Genomic DNA, 17,286 nt, shown 5'->3' with positions numbered 1-17,286 from the left:
TTACACTGTGTTCATTTCCTCTAAATGCTTCACGTTGAGCCACTGGCTCCCAATTTATGTAATGAAGGTTTAATAGCCAATTGGAACATCCAATATCATTAACAGCCAGTGTGTTAGTCTCATCCAGAATCATTTTTTTGTCTTTGATAACCAGAGGTGGGAACGTGTGATAGGTAGAATGTGTGATTAGCACCTGCTGGTTGATATATGTCCTGTCTCCTCTGGAGCAAGAAAGCACATTTTAACACAGTTCTGTTTCAGCCTTTTGTTCGATGAACTTTCATGTGTTCTGCTTGTACGGAGATCTATTTTTTAAACACTTTGAAACACTTTTGACCTTGTTTTTTTTTTTTCTCATCAACCAGCTTTTTCTCCGAGTTATTTCTGGATCCTGCGGGGTCACCGTGGCTCCGACACCTCTCACTACTGGCTGCTTGTCATGTTGGTGATGATGCACGGGTTGAAATAGATTGTACTGGACTTGTTAGTCACAAAAATAAGAGCAACGACAAGCAAGTCTGAAATGGAGATGCCGGCACTGAGGAAACAGGAGCACAGTTGTGTTTTTAATCTTTTAAGTAGCAGTGAAGAAAATGGTCGTCTGTACCTCTGTCTTGTGTGATTTCTGCAAGTTTTATTTTATTTATTGCCACATTTACTTGCATGTTTGATCTGATTGGAGCCCTCCATTGGTGTCATTTTAGAACCTTAAAACCGCTAACAGATATCACAGAATTGAAATCAAAGTACTTTTTTTCTTTTCTCTTTTTCTCCGGTGACTTGATGAAGATTATTTCTGACAGCTGCAATAACATGAAAATATAGATGGACGTTATTCAGTTGTTTACCACATTCGGTTCATGCACGGATACGGACTAGATTCCAACAACAATATCAGAGAGGTACAGTCACTCGAACAATCACACCGCAGAAAACAACACCACTCAAAATATATTAGCTTTTTCCATTATGCCCTCTAATGCATACTGACAGATTCTTCTTATTTGCATTGACATTTACGTGTTTGCAATGATTACCAGCAAGTGATTGGAAACGACAGAAAGCACGATTGAGGCGGAAATACACTATCAACATAAACAACTAAATTAGCAGGAGGAAACATTAATAAAATTGTTTTCTGGTCTTTGTGTGGAACCCACAATATTTACATAAATACAATCAGCATATTTTTACGGCTGGCTTGAGAAATTCCTTTCCATGTATGGTGCTATGCATATAATATGAGTATTGCAAGCCTATAAATGCTTCCCTAAATGCTCCCACAATGACCTCGGGGCGGGTCTGTTCATTGAAGCAATATCAGTCTTGCGTCAAGGATATGTTTGCTGGAATAATGCCTGTCAACGTCTCAAGTTTCAAGTGTCTTGAATCCGTTTTCATCCAAATAATCTGACATCGTTCAGGACCCGACAGCCGGTCTCTCTCTTTTTTTTTTTTTTTTTTTTTTTTTTTGTTCTCTTCTTTTTGTTGTTGTTGTTGTCCTCGTCTAGTCATGTGATCACCCCGTGGGCAGGTACGGGGTGTCACTGTGGTAGTTGTAATCTGGACACACCTTCTGCACCAGCTTGTAGTCGGTGCTGTAGAAGGTGATGAAGATGCAGATGACTTTAAAGGGCTTGGAGCACAGCCAGGACACGTGGCTCTGGGTCTGCTCCTGCGAGCAGCTCTGCGAGGGGTCGTGGGCACACAGCGAGTTCCTGGTGCCCTTCTCCACCTTCTCGTACTCCACCCTGCAGTTGAACAGCTTGTTGTCCTTGGTCTCCAGAGCCGTCTGCTGCTGCTGCTGCTGCTGCTGCTGCTGCTGCTGCTGGTGGTGGTGGTGGTGGTATTGCTGATGCTGGACCTGGAACTCCACAGCTTTAGTTGGCGGAACGAGTCCCACGGATACGTTGCCCTGACCGGTCGAGTTGTGGCGGAAGTAGACGCTGAATGTCCCGTTACCGTGATCCACGATTTTGCCAGTGATGAGGAGGTTGAGCTTCACCGTCTTGATGTTGGAATGGAAGTCGCCCCAACCGAACATCTTCTTGAACTTGCCGGTCTTGACGATGGGCCTCCTTTTTGTCCTGGATCGAGGGTCGCGGGGGTTCGAGGCGTTGTAGAGCCAGTTCCACTGCTCCTGTTTGGAGAAGGCGTCGGCCTCGTCGTAGTTCAGATCCAGAGAGGTGAAGTTCTCTTTGCCGTAGAGGGTCTGGGACAGCAGGCGGCTGATGGAGACAGCCTTGCTGCTTTCAGTCCAGTGCGTCTTCACTTTGGATTTTGAGCTCTCTCTCAAGTCTGAATTTCCTGGACTCTGTGAATCAGCGCTGGTAACCTGAAAGAAAAAACAAACACAATCACCATTACTGAAACATTTCAACTCAAAAGAGCTCCTAACTCAGACAAGGCTGCAGAAAACCTGAGAATTAACTGTGAAACTGCATCAAATTACAAAGTGACAGACACGAGGCGTATATATCAGAGCGTTGTATCAGCAGGAAATGTGACAGGAATTGGTTAGGAATGCAGAAAGCATTTTCTGTGATTAAAACCAAGTTGGAATATCTCTCACAAAACCATTTAAACCTCCATAACATTAGAAGGTTTTGCAGCCTCGGCGGACCAGACCAGACCAGTATCCTTTGGAATCATGTTAACTTCACACCTTTCACCAAATTGGTTCATTTAGCGAGTCAGAAAATATAGGTATATTGACACTGAGTGGTGGATGTCGCGTGTCTGACTTTCATGCGATAGATCGGAGATGCGTCTGGTTGCAGTCCAACAATTACTGTTGGTGTGTTAGTGTTAGTTTGCTGGAACCACAATCTTTCCTTAACCTTACGTAATCCAGGGCTTTGCAGAATTGTCTAATTTGTCTGGCATTAGCGTTGGGTAGACGCAGGCATGCTGAGTGCTTTGTGGTAGAAATCTGTGGACACGTTTGTGGTAAATCCTGCTAACTAACAAACTAGCAAACACCGATCTCCTATTTCAGCTGTTAGAGAACACCAACAAGCTTTATCCTTCCACGAGCATCTCAGCACCTCTAACCAACGGTGTTCACGCTGTAACCAACTCTCACAGTGTGTGAAACGTCTCGTGCCGGTTCGTCCTAATCAAGATTTAAGGGTATTCCTGCCATGCGTCGAGATGAATGAAGCGCTCCTTGGGTCCAGACATGATGCAACAGCAGACTATTACCTGCTGAATGTGGCCTGAATGGATGATTGATGATTCGTTCCGTGTCTCTCCTCTAACAATCACACAGATGAGAGGGCGAAGATTCCCCCCCGCACCCCCACCGAGGCCCCGTGACAGTGATGTCCAAACCCCGGCCCGAGGAACGTGACAGCAGATCTATCTGGTTGACGCGTTTACATTTTGTACCTTCGCCCCGCGATCGATACTCTGAAAATAAGGTCTTCTCTCATTCAGAAAGTTCACTGGATGACATTGTAGTACTGTGGGCCAGAGACTGCGAGGAGCTCTCGCACAGTGAGCTGTTTGCAGGAGTTGTGATCGTCCTCTGACGTGTGCGTTCATTTTGTGCACTCGGCTTCAGAGTGGAGGAGTTTTGAAAAGACAGCCCCCGGTTGTTTTTGAAGAGGCCTCGATGATAAATGACCTGATGTGGATCAAGCATTAGTGGCGTTGTGGAGACTTTGGCTCAGTAGCTGTAGCGTCTCTCTCCTCTCTCCGAGAGGACGAACGTAACCTGAGCGTTTTTAAAGAAGCCTTTCAAAACCCAGAAAACGTTTGGAGATCTTTGCAGCACGCTGGTTTTATAACAGAAAGCAGCAGGACGTTCAGCTGCAGGATGGCTGTCGTGACGAGCTGAAGAGAAATATGAATTTCCTGCAGTTTCTTTGCGCAGTGGGGCAGTTAAACTGTATTAATGAACACCTCCTTTTGTCTTCCATTGCTGGAAACAAAAGTCTGTCATGTTGGCCTCACTGGTGATGTATTGTAAAAAGATAAAGTGAGCGTGAGGATGAGGGAGGCTTCCTGTTCAGGATTTATCTGCACCATTACAGTCAAACATAAAGCTCCTTAGGATGTAAAAGTTCAGTGAATTAGTATCGTATCGACTATCAGCCGAGCAGCTATAAAGTCGATTATAACATTATACTACGAGTCTTTATTCTTGGCTTTTACAATATTTCAGGTTTCAGCTTGTTTCAGTTTTTTATGTTAATTATAAAAGTGAAAATGGTGCAAAATAATGTATTTTTACATAAATACAGCAGCTGATTTAAAGGAGACATATGCTGATTTTCAGGTTCATGCACTCATGTCTCATACTGTCTGTCTGATTGAACCTGTATTCATTCTCGCTCTGTTTTAGCGCTTTGACGAAATTGCGTTTAAACCTGTGAGACGGTCTATTTGCTGCGTAAATCCTAACGGCTCGTTTTAAAGGCACAGATGCTGAATACGGGTTGCTTGTATTTCTTCATGGATTACGCGTTTTGATACTTTTACTATTTTAATATAATCCTTAGACCTCCTTGATAATAAAAATACATAAATGGTACCTTTAACATCAACATAACCTCGGATGTTTAGACACTTTGTGTGTTGCAGGTCAAAAATATGTCAAGAACAACCTCGTGACTTTCTTTGCAAACACAAGAACAGATTTTGTTTAAATGGATTTCTAACACTTGATCCCTTGCGAGTTGAAACGATTCATTTTTACATTTGCAGTAATCGTCTAAATGATCTTTGACCCCTAATCCAAACTGTAAGCCCCACTTCATTTTCCATGAATTTTTATTCTATTCTGAGTTGTGAAGATACTGAAGTCTCTAATGATCAAAATGAAGAAATCATTTTCATAGTGCGGTAATTACTGACGCTTCTCAGTGACGGTTTCAGTCTCAACGGAGTCCTGAAACCAGATCCAGGGGTGTGTGCGTGCGTGCGTGCGTGTGCGTGTGCGTGTGTGTGTGTGTGTGTGTGTGTTAAATACAGCATTTCAAGGTGCAGATGGAAATATTATTTTCGAAACAACGCAGATCAGAGGAGATTTACGACTCAAGAAGTTGAATCTTTTTTGCTTTAAGGGAATTAGATTGCCTACGACGGGGTGTTTTGAAGAGCACCGTCATTTTCTGCGACTTCATGTTATGAATCATTTTGTGAGAGAAGATGTCACTGGATTTTCTTCACTATTTTCTTCTAAAACTATCTGAAGTGCGTTCCCGGTCGTCATCAGACCCAAGTCCTTGTTGTTGTGGAGGGAAGTCGCTCTGTTGTCACCGGCGTTCCGTATGGTCCCCAAACTGTGACATGCAATTAGCTTTCATCTAAAGCACCTGACAGTTTCTGGATTAGAGCACTCAGAGGCACATTCACAGAGACCCCACTTCACGGATTAGAGTCCAACCTGTAATCCAGCCCGGGGAGATTAGGCAGATCAGAGGCAGTCCTGACTAAAGCAAGGTTTATATCCAGAACACCAACACTCACAGGGCCAAGATTTACCTCTCGCCGGCTTCAAAAACATGCAACCCCGGCACAAAGAGAGAGAGAGAGAGAGAGAGAGAGTGTTTGTGTGGGTTAGATGCATGAATGCGCCTGAAAGAGATACTGCGGAGAGAAAAGAGGGACAGTGCTGCTGGATAAAGGAGGAACACAAACATGGCAGCGTAAAGGTCAACGGTCACACTGTGATGACTTTGGGTTTAACAGATATTGGTTTGTCAACGATGTTTACTTTTGAAATATCAAACTATATCTTTTGCACTTAGATTTATTTAACTGTATATATATATATCTATATATATCTTTTTATTTCAGTAGTTGTCGTTAATGCAGCGTTCCCCGTACTTTTTGGTTTGCGGCCCGTTAAAACGACGTAATACCGTCTTTTGACCGTTTGTCACAGGTTGTGTGTGTTTGAAATGCGAGCAGTTCAACCAAAGAGTCTCAGATTGTTTCAGTGAAACATGTTTTAGTGTCCAGAAAAGATAAAGGATTCTAATATTTCACAAGAAACAAAAAGGAAAGATTAGAGGAAAATCTGAATTTCTCAATTTCAATCCAATTAACCGTCTTTTAACCGTCAGGTCGGCCGCTACCGAACCAGTGGTTCTGAATGTTTTTCACTCATTTACTACACGTTGTAAATCACACACAAAGTATCTGTGCACTGAACTCTAAATAAGTTTAATTAACGTAGTGATGTTTCCCTCTAAACGAGAGCTTCATCAGACGTGATGTATAGCTGAAACAATTAGTCAATTAATGGATCAGGCGGAGATGAATCTGCGACTCTTTGCAGGGTGAGGGATGCTGCTTCTCTTTGTGGTAGCGACTTAAATATCTTTAAGAAATCATAGCAATCATTTCCTTGCTGTGGACCAAACAGTAAATCTACGAAATGATCTGCAGATGAATCGATAATAAATGAGACCAGTATAGTTGCAGCCCTAATAAAGACGTTCTCTCACCATCACTCAGGTGGTTGTGATCTGCATGATTAATAGTCGATCTAGTCTCTTTGATGTGACTGTCTGATACTCCACAAGGACACAATGTGTGGAATATAGAAGATAAAAGCCACTGAGTTTGATACGTGACGTGTAAATAAACTTAAGTGTTGTTGTTATTGTTACATACAAACACAATTTTCTTGCAAAGCTTCGGTTTGTGTTTGTTTGAGCTCTGCTAACAGGATTACAGTGAGAAGAGCCATGTTGGAAAATGTCAGCTGTTGGCTCATGTTGCAAAAAGCCAAAGCACACACACACACACACACACACACACACACACACACACACACACACACACACACACACACACACACAGCGCCGATGTAGCAGATTAGTTCAGTCTTTGACTCTTAGTGTTTCTTTCCCCTGAACTTTCACTTTGATCATTTTAATGTTATATTTATAAGACTTAATGTTAAGGAGAAATACCTTTTTCTCAGGTGTGTTAAAGACGTTTGTTGTATTTACTCCGGAGGTTTCGTGTTATACTTTCATACAGTTCCAGACATACTCATGAGAAAGACAAAATAAATGGTAAAATCAAAGCATCAGAGGCCGTGATGACCAGGTTTTATTTGTCCGTAGTATCGCTTTAGTTCATATATTTCCCATAATTCAAACAAAAGCATCTTTATTCCTCCTCCTACCTGCTAAATGTCTTTCAATACGCAGGCTTAAGAATCTGTGGAGTGCCTCTTTCATACAGAAAACACACCAACTTACAGAAAGTCATATCGGTCAAATGCAGCAGAGGAAAAAAAAAAAATTCTATTTGCAATATATATTAAATATAGCGTCCCATTCAAAAGACATTCAAACATATCTCCCAATCATATTTAGAGGCTTTCATTTCATGGCTCACAGTTATTCCAACTTTTTCAACCTGCAGTTTGTTATATACAGGTCCACACCCCACCCCCCCCAAAAAAAACATTTAAATGTCTGTTAATATTGTTCCCCTGGTTCGGTGTATGAGGCCGAATCCCTCAACAAGATAACACAAACAGCACCGGCATGCAGAAACCCTTTAGGAAAGGACTCTCCAGATTGCCAGATGCAGCGTGGAGGCATGTTTGCACAAACCTAAACGCTATCTACTCTTGGCGAGGCTGTGATAAGGCACAGGCGTCCGCTCTTTGAAACGGGAAGATAAACAACCCCGGCTTCCCTCGGGAGCTCGGAGGATATTCTATGGGCTGGACCCCCCCCCCCCCCCCCCCCCTCCCCCCCCCATCCCATCCCTCGAGCGGCCAACAAATTCCACCTTTAATAGAACCATCGGAGGAGCCAGATGACTCTGCGGTGGGCCGTACACACAAAAACCTTGCGAGGAAGAATGAAAGTGTGTGTCAGTTTTCATTTACCTGAACGCTGCGGCGTGGGGAGGATTTGTGAGTGCGACAGTTCTGGTTTAAAAAGAGAACCGGGCCGAGAGCTGGATTTGGAGCTGCCACTCTGCAATCTTGATTGGACGGCGCGCGCGTGTTCTGCTGCAACGTTCAGATATTAATAGTCGTCGTCCCTCTGTGTGCGTGAAACCCACGCTGCCAAAGTTTTCTGGGATTTATTTACTCCTTATTTTCGGTATTAAAGTGATGCTCTTATCCAGAGAGGCTTAACGCGTGAGGAGCTATTAGGGGGTGAGAGTTTCAGCTCAAGGACACGAGGCTGGGATCAAACCTGCTGTGACCTTTCGGGGATGAGATAGTCACTCTTAACGTCTCGCTCCACCTCACAGCAAAAAGCATATTCTCATCTAATTCATGACCTTTAGAAGTACTTCTGCCACAATGCTCAAGAACAAGTAAATATATTGATTTATGAGATGTTTAGAAGAGATGTTCCTCCAGACAGGGCGGTAGTTTAACGAGTCCCTAGTGTGTTGATTCCGTGCACTTGGGATGCGATTGTCGTCATAGTCGTTTCTAGTGAATTTAGCTTGTCTCGCCTCGTGAGGTCCCCCCGTAGTCGAGCTGATGGATCAACTAAGCGCATTTGGCGCCCGCTAAGACTTTAGGTCGACACTCTCCCAGTGATATCAAAGTGTTACCTGAGGGGGGTCAGAGATGATGACAAATCACAAAGTGTGTCAAGACATCACAGGCAGCTTGTGGCTGGAGCCGAGGTCCCATCACCGCAGCGCCGCTTTGAGAGGCCGGGGCACAATTATTACCGTGACTTCTGAGGAGGATAAATACTAAACGCGGTCAGACTGCAGGATATTAGAGCAGGGGCAGTTTGAAGACTAAGAAGAAGGGGGAGGAGGAGGAGGAGGAGGAGGTGGAGGTAGGGGGGAGAGAGAGGGAGAGAGACTAGCCACCAGTTTTTCAACTTACCCAGAGGAAAAATGCATAATCATATTATTTCACACACGACTTGGTTCAAAGGCGGCCAAAATAAGTTTGTGAGGTTCCCATGGGTCTGTCAATCTGTTGAAGGAGCTGCAGGCGAAAGCTTAAGATGCACCGAGTACGAAACAATTATGATCATCCCATTAAAGCATAGCGAAGCAATTTGGAAGCCGAGTCTGGGAGAAAAAAAACAAAAAAAAACACACTCCCATCAAGTGATGCTATGCGATCAGCTCGCACTACCATGATGCTGCTGGAGATGTAAACTCACACACGTGATGATTGATGTTTGTCTTTATATTGAGACGATAAGGGAATCCATGTTTGTTAATGTTATTGCTCCTGGAATCGAGGAATCCGTGTTGTTCTTTTTGAAGCAGGAAGGCTTTCGTGAAGTAAAAGAGAAGAAAGTGGGGCGAGGAAATGATTAGTGCGCTTAGTCAGCTGTGAAATTGAGTTTATGGTTTTCAAGACGGTGAATTCAATTCGATAATGGGTATTAAGTTGTAGAGAATAATTAATAGTAATTGACTTCTTTCCATCACTATGCAAATTAAACACAGATAACACTACGGGAGCTTTTTAAGGCCAGTCAAGTTTGTGAGGATTAAGTTTATGGGATTTTTTTGTTGGAGGGAGGAGTGGCTCCTGCGCTGCTTTGATTGCTTTGTTGACAGATTTATCGGTGGGTGAGGGGTTACTGTCTTTCCGAGGATTAGAGGAATTGGATTGTCACAAACTGTCTAGCAGCATTCTGGTGTGTTTGTCATAATGGGCTCAGGCTGTTCTCCGCCATACTGTCAAATCTATTCCTATTGAAGTGTGTCTGTAAATGTGAGGGAGGGGGGGGTGCAAAGGAAGGGATGAGGGGGTGGGCGGGGTGCAAAGGAAGGGATGAGGGGGTGGGGGGGGGTGCAAAGGAAGGGATGGGTGGTGCTGAGGGAGAAACATCCAGCGGGATCTGCGGGTGGATTTGTCAAGATGCAGGTTTGCAGGAAAGCTCACGTTCACACTGACATTTTGTTAATTTGTGACGATATTAACGAGTCGATGCAAGGAGCGCTTCAAAATCTGGTTTGTGGAGGTGAGATTTATCATTATAGGGCGAAAATGTAAGGAAAACATTTGAATGGCAAGCCTTTAATCTACTAAACACAATTAAAATGAGTCTGAAATCAACTAAATTGCATTTTCTCCACTTTCACATTATCAGACTGCATCTGGCAGCTATGAATTGTGACCCAAATGCTTCTTGTTTCAACACTGTGAGGTTGTCCTCGCACTAACCTGAAAACTCACTTTATCAAAAATTCTCTTTGCGCACATTCCTCGATATTGCTGCTGCCAGACATTGATCCCATAAACTGTAGAGATGTAAAAGCAGAGAGACATTTAACTCACCAGAGAGACGACTGACAGCAGCAGAGCGGCAGCCCACAGACATGTGGTCTTCATGCCTCCTTGTGGAGCGTCCCCCCTCATGTCAAACTGTCCTTGATCTTCTTTAGACGCAACACAAAAAAAACCTCCCTTTGCTGAACTTGTAGCAGAAATATAAGAGTGAGGAGAGGCGGTCCTGAGGCGGGAGAGGGGAGATTCAAGGGGGGGAGGGGGGGGGGGGTCAGATGTCTGCCGTTTAAAAAAACGCCTCAAGTGTCTTCTGGGGAGGTTTGAGTTGCACGGTTTGGAGGCGCTGTGGCGAGAACCGAGGTGTTTGTACATCTGAGTGTCAGTGTGGAGGGATGTTCTATATAGTGCGCTTTGAGGTTCAGAGAGAGAGAGAGAGAGAGAGAGAGAGAGAGAGAGAGAGAGAGAGAGAGAGAGAGAGAGAGAGAGAGAGAGAGAGAGAGAGAGAGAGAGAGAGAGAGAGAGAGAGAGAGAGAGAGAGAGAGAGAGAGAGAGAGAGAGAGAGAGAGAGAGAGAGAGAGAGAGAGATGGGGAGACAAATAGTGAGCGAGGAAGGGGGGGGAGAGAGAGAGGAGAAAGGGGGGAGCAGAGAAGGAGGTTCATATTATTGACTTTTGAGAGGCAACTTTTCTTTTAACGTCGTCGGGGGCTGACATCTAGTGGCCGTCTGCTGCAGTGACTTTGTTCTTGAGACGCTGTGGACATCGGTCGTGATGATCTCATGGTGGGAAGGTGACACGTAAGCTTTCAGTGACGGCTCATTCTCTTACCAGACCCCAACAAAGCACAGATATTTAGTCTACATGGAGTTTAAAAACTGGACTTGTAGTATTTATTTTTAAGTTAATTTGTTATGAATGATGAATCACTCATGACGTGCAGAAGTAAGTGACTCATTAAGATTAGGCTATTTAAGTTTTTAAGCCAAATAAAGCTAATTTATTCTGTGATTCTTTATTTTTAAATTAGGTTTATCAGGTTTTTCCCAATCACGTTTATTATGCGTTTGTTTTTGCCACACAAACGTAAACAAAAGTAAATGACTAAAACTAAACTTCTACTAATTATTTTTTAAATAAATGAATAAAATGAAGTATGATGATTAAATAATGTCTAATTGGGCTCATTGGGCTTTTGTATAAATTAAAAAAATATGTTCACGGTAAAGATTTAATACAAAATTTAACACAACTGCCAAAAAAAGCAGAATGTGAAATACAGTTCCCACTTGACTTTTATTGAATATTTAAAAGCATGTTTGATAGTTCAATTAGTGCTGTAAAAACATGATGCCATGTATTTGTGATAACAGCTGTTTTTATACCTGATCAGTCAATTAAACCTGACATCAGTTAAAGAAGACTTAAGCGATTTGTTATCGCAGGTTAAAGTTGGACATAATGCGACGCGATCTTTTGTTTGACCCGTCCTGCCTCTTTAAAACTCCTTCCCAGTTCATGTCTGGTTCTAATCTCCTCTAGATCCCTCTAGAGCCACAGAACACTGAATACGATTGCTCTGGGAGGTTGAGAAGCACTGATCGTGATCACTAGATGTACATTGCAGACCAGGTGAATATTGTGCACATCCTCAGTTTTGGTGCAGAAAAAAAAGCCGTAATGAAGGAAAAGGATTCGCTCTCTGCACACTGAAGATTCCTCGCTCTGGAACATGTCATCATCTGCTTGACTTGTTGCATCAGACAGAAGACGTTTGAAATGTTGCACTAATGAAAACTCTGAGGTGTGTGTGTGTGTGTGTGTGTGTGTGTGTGTGTGTGTGTGTGTGTGTGTGTGTGTGTGTGTGTGTGTGTGTGTGTGTGTGTGTGTGTGTGTGTGTGTGTGTGTGTGTGTGTGTGTGTGTGTGTGTGTGTGTGTGTGTGTGTGTGTGTGTGTGTGTGCCGACAGCCTCTTTACCTTGTTGATACATTAACACTGACATGTAAAGTCTGTGACCCTTAAATAACAGAAGTTCTCATCATCCCTAATTTTAATCTTTTAACCTTTAACCTTTGAATCAAAATTGTAAATTGAACGTTCATTTGTAAATGTAGCTTAAATAAACCTTAAATTAAAGCTATTGTTACCGTGAGAGCAGACTGAGCGACGTTTAGGGACTCACTTTTTTGGCTCGTACTTGTTTTACTTCTATAAAAGTTCTTTATACAATATTCGGAGCATTATAAGATAAAGATATAATAGTGTTGTCTACCTGAGTAGATCATTAAATAACTGTTTTAATCTGAGCTACTCTGTGCTTTGTTTGCATAGACGAGTCGCTGTGCCTTTTAGTAGCGCCTTTTAGCTCCCATAGACTTATAGTGATGCCTGTAACTCAGTGGAAGGTAAATTAACTTTCCAGTAAGAACACAAGAATATCTTTTATTTAAGTTATTAGGTCCTAAAAGTTAGAAAATACAATAAAAGCCGAATCCAGAGTTATTGTCCTTCGTCTGTTCATGTGAACGAGGCTGTAGGGAGGGCTGGGTGGCGGAGTTAAAGGAAGCGCAGAGCACTTCTTCTGTGGGTCCAATGGATGCAAACGATCGGCGGAGGATCCGTGTAATTCATTCTATATTCTACGCTTTGAAGGAGCCTCCTGTGCTGAAGCTAGTTCTCTTTCTACGCCCGCGCCGATAACACCGTCCCAACCGCTCTCCGGTTTCCCGCATGTCTCTTCCACATTACAGGACGTCTAGTGATATTCTGTATTTTACTCATTGTCAACAAATCCCAGGAAAAGACAAAAAAATCCAGAGACGGACGAACTATCGCTGGTATCTTTTCATGGGATTTGTTGACAATAAAGAAAATATGTAAGAAAATACGAGCCGTATCCTATAATGCCAGTTTTAAACATTAAGCTCTCTTGTGAACATATAAAGAAAATTACAAAGATGTCTTTCTGTGTGTTTACAACCGTGTTATTTATTGTCAGTAATTCTTCCCACACACGTAAACAACCTGTACAGACACGGCCGAGCCTTTCCTCTTTTCCTCTTTCCGTTTTTTTTTTTTTCACAACATACAACTTGCATCATGATCACAACAATCAGCAATATCACACACCCACTTCGCAATATTCAAACTAAACATTTTCTGTGCAATACAAAATAAATGTACACATACTTCGATTTTTTTTTTCTCCAAAAAAATAAAAAAATTGCTGTTATTTACAAAATCCCACAACAAAGAAAAGTAAACATCCTCCACACCAGTTTGCTTTTACGTTGAACTCTTATTGTTATTAACACGCATCGTTTCTTTGTACAGATCGTTTCTTTAAATCTATATTTCACTTCATGTAGTGACTGAAAAACGACAGAGCACCTAAGATACGCATCACTACGTGAAAACCTGTTAAACTCAGAGGTGCACTTTGCTAAGTGACCCCAAAAGAAAATGTAGTTTTCTTTATGTGTACATGTAATATAATGTGCCCCATTCAAGTATTAATACTCTATTACAGGACTGTTAGTACTTAGTTATCGTCAGTAAGGCAGAAATGACATTTGCATGACATGAATGGTTTAAATTTATTGTTCTTTCTTTTTCTTTAATTGCTGCAAAGTTTCAGCTTTTCCACAATGGTAAACAAAAGCAGAGATTTTTTTTGAATTTAATCAGAATTTTTATGGGTAAAAATAACTTTAAAGCCGGCGATTCATTAAATAAAGTCCCCTGCTGATATCATAGTTAAATCTTTAATGATCTGATCTGGGCAGGAATAAAAGTGATAACACCAGACAAAATCTACAAACCACAAAAGGTACTTTACTACAACCCAAAAAATCAGTTGTGAGAAATAAACTCTATACATATATTCACTTGAGATCCACATCTGTTTTGTAGAATGTGACATCAAAATATCTTTTGCCGTTGCCGTTGTTTTTCTTTGAGTGTTGGTAGCTGTTCCTCTGCTCGGTGGGCTTCTCTGTGGAAGAGGCAGTGTTCTATGGCAAGAGAAGGTAGAAGTCACATGTGCATATCATGCTGCACTAATATAGTGCAATGTAGAGCCTGAAACAAAGAGAGGGTGGAGGCAGAGAGGCTGTAGTTTCCATAAACAACTCCATCAGATCTGTTTATCCCACAAACACAGGCCCGTGTGCCTCTAAATCAAGCAGAAAAAAAGAGAAGAAATGCCTCCCTTTTGTTCGAGACCGTGGAAGAGATTTGAGTCAGAACCCAGTTGAGGATTGAGAAAAAAGGAATCCAAACCTTTTTATGGAGATTTTCCTCTCCCTCCTCCTCTTCCCCGCGGTGACTTTTGGCAACGTACGAACCGTCAGAGCATCCTAAGCCTCCAGCTACTCAGCATTTTTAGGGACAAGCGGAAAAGCGCGGGGGAAGAGTTGGAGCTTCAGAGACAGACTGTCTTCTGCATCCAGACTCCTGCAGCTGAATCTCTTCTTTTAAGTGGATGTGAAAAAAATAAATAAATAAAAAGGCATTTCATTGAACACGGTGGAAGGTCACGAAGGCTCTTGCAAAAGAAAATACTTTAGAACGGGTGATTGAATGGAGCTCTACTTGAAATGGATAAACCCCACCACTGTCTCTGCCGTAAGAGGATTTACTGCAATGTCTCCGCTCTGTGACGTGTCCATTCACGCTGCAAACATCCGTGTCCCTCCCCGCGACGGCGTGATGAAAGTGGGTCTCTGTCTCCTGGAGGACTACATGTCCGTGTCCCCGTCGTAGGCCAGAGTCAGAGGTTTTAGTCGGTTGTTCTGTTGCCTCTGTCTCTGAGGTCTCTTTGGCTTTTTGCTGTGTGGAAAGATGAAAACAGAGTCAGAGTGACGCTCGAAATAATCCCCCGATCCCGGAGTGAGCCGCCACACCGACTGTGTAGTAACAGCACCTGCACTAGTGTGTTTACTGCTGATCAGTCTAGAAAGTTGTCTGTTTCTCTCATACTTTCACTGTCCATGTAGTTTGCGGCCGCTGCACCTTTAGAGGACACATCTCTGAGCTGTCAGTTGTGGCTTGTATACAATTTGGCTTCTTGTAATAAAGTGTATATTAAATACATTTTACATCCACCTCTCTAGAGCATAGTTCTTAAAAGGGAAAAGTGCTTCTAATGGCAATTTACTTTTTTATGGCGTACTACACGACACTACTTCTAACCCTGTATTGCTGTAATCTCTTCTTTTTTTAAACCGGCAACGCTGAGAAGTCCATCTGCTCAGCAACTCCACCTTTGTGTACTAATGAAGAAACTTTGGACCTCGACTCTTGAGTGTCATGAATATGTATTCCATTAAGAAGTCAGAATAGCATGTCGAAGAAAGACATTAATAGTAATAGTATATTACGTCATAACAATATAATTAAAGTCACAATGTATTACTATTATTCCATAAAGTCATAATAAATGTTAGCTAGTACTTATATACATTTCGTTGGATAACTTTGCAGTTTATTGTGAAAGTGAGACGGAAAATATATTTAGTTGTATTTATGCACTTTCACCCTGAATCGTGTCCTTGTTTTCTAAAACTCGCTGCTCTGGAGAACGGCTGTGAAAGACAGTAAAACTAATATTCAGTTCTTCTCTTTTGTTAAATCTAATTTGTTCCCATTTTGTATCTGAAGTTTCAGCCACTTATTGGTGCAGAACGGTCCAATTATTACTTCTAAACACAAATAATATGTTCACGAAACATCTCCCCAAAGAGTACAGAGACGTGTGATCTCCAGACGATTGAAATGCTTAGAAATATAAATTCTGGAAAGTTGTTAGAGACGATCAAAAGAAATGTCTCTGAAGTTTCTGTGATGTAATAAACCAAATGGAAGCAAACATTCAGACAGACAGCAACAGTATTGGCTTTCTCTTACTGATTGGTCTACTATGATATAACATAATGTAATGTAAACTATGGCAGCAGCTGATTGCTTTTATAACCAATTACTATTTTCTCAATTCAACATTTTGTCCATAACATTTTCACAAAATGGTTGATAATGCTCTTTGCATTCACCCAGAGCTGCGAGTGACGTACTGTACAACTTCAGATCAACAGTCCGACCTCCAGAAGTACCGCTTCAATATCATGCAAGTCAAAGTAAAACTGCAAACCGTCACATTTAAAAAAATAAATGGATGAATGTTGATCAACAAACTAATAATATTACTAAAGAAATGTAAGAATGTACACTCTAGGAAGCTGAATACAGAGAAATGACATCAATACGATTCATGTGTAACGAGCATAATGAGCTCTTGATTTGGCGGGAGATGAAATGGGAGGAAATGAAGATGGAATGCGTCGCTCTACTTCCTCTTACAGCCACAAGGGGGCAGCATGACATCATGCAGCAACATCCACGTCTCTGTTTCCTGCATTCATCCCCATGTGTCTGCTGCTGCAGACTGATCTGTGCTATACGTGCTACTATACCACAGCTCTAAATAATCTATATTACAATTATATTAACGAACGGAAACGTGGTGTAAACACCGTGTAGTTTACATCTTTGTCTGAACACACAATGTGATGTGTAAGTGTTCACAGGCTCATTGTCCTGATGACATTAAGAGTTACCCAGTGGAGGAAAGTACTGAAGCACAGTTTCAACATACTTGTACTTGAGTATTTATATTTTCTGCTTCTTTATACTTCCACCTTATTTCAAAGGAAAATATTGTACTTTTTAACTCCAGTTTCTCTTTAAACTTGTAGTTGCATGTTGTAAAACATGTAACATGCTATGATGCAGCACTATACTACTAATTTAATGAGTAGTACACCAAGGAGTACACCAAGCAGTATACCAACTGGCTCCACATTGAGGAACTACAACATAAAATGCTCTTAAATGTATTTTTTTTGTTTTGATACTGAAGTACATTTTGCTTCCATGAATAAATTAATGAATGCATGAAGTTGTGTGTACTGTCTATATCATCTGTATGTTGATATGTGTATATCTATGTTTCTGTGTACTAGCTGTGAAAGCATACTCCCTATGGGACAATAAATATACTTCTTTGGTGTTTTTTTTAAATACCTCCTCCGT

General features: G+C 41.8%; 2 protein-coding genes across 2 annotated transcripts in view; both read right to left on the bottom strand.

Moving 5' to 3' along the window:
* Window positions 1-1,519: 1,519 nt before the first annotated feature.
* On the bottom strand, window positions 1,520-10,333 carry LOC142938022 (neurexophilin-1). The gene is made up of 2 exons (XM_076081211.1): window positions 10,253-10,333; window positions 1,520-2,335 (listed from the first exon to the last, which is right to left on the bottom strand). The coding sequence occupies exons 1-2, from the start codon at window positions 10,331-10,333 to the stop codon at window positions 1,520-1,522; spliced, it is 897 nt and encodes a 298-aa protein (XP_075937326.1).
* A 2,723-nt stretch (window positions 10,334-13,056) lies between these two features.
* The window catches only part of thsd7ab (thrombospondin, type I, domain containing 7Ab), a 125,085-nt gene continuing 120,855 nt past the window's right edge, over window positions 13,057-17,286 (bottom strand). Inside the window, exon 29 of the mRNA XM_076081137.1 lies at window positions 13,057-15,027. Within this exon, the coding sequence (XP_075937252.1) occupies window positions 14,937-15,027 (91 nt within the window). The 3' untranslated portion in view covers window positions 13,057-14,936. The remainder of the gene's footprint in view (window positions 15,028-17,286) is intronic.

The sequence above is a fragment of the Anarhichas minor genome, unplaced genomic scaffold (genome assembly GCF_050575085.1).
Source record: "Anarhichas minor isolate MPS153535 unplaced genomic scaffold, ASM5057508v1 ptg000079l, whole genome shotgun sequence".
NCBI classification, from domain to species: domain Eukaryota; kingdom Metazoa; phylum Chordata; class Actinopteri; order Perciformes; family Anarhichadidae; genus Anarhichas; species Anarhichas minor.
The sequence above is the reverse complement of the archived record's forward strand: the minus strand, read 5'-3'. Positions and strand labels throughout refer to the sequence as shown.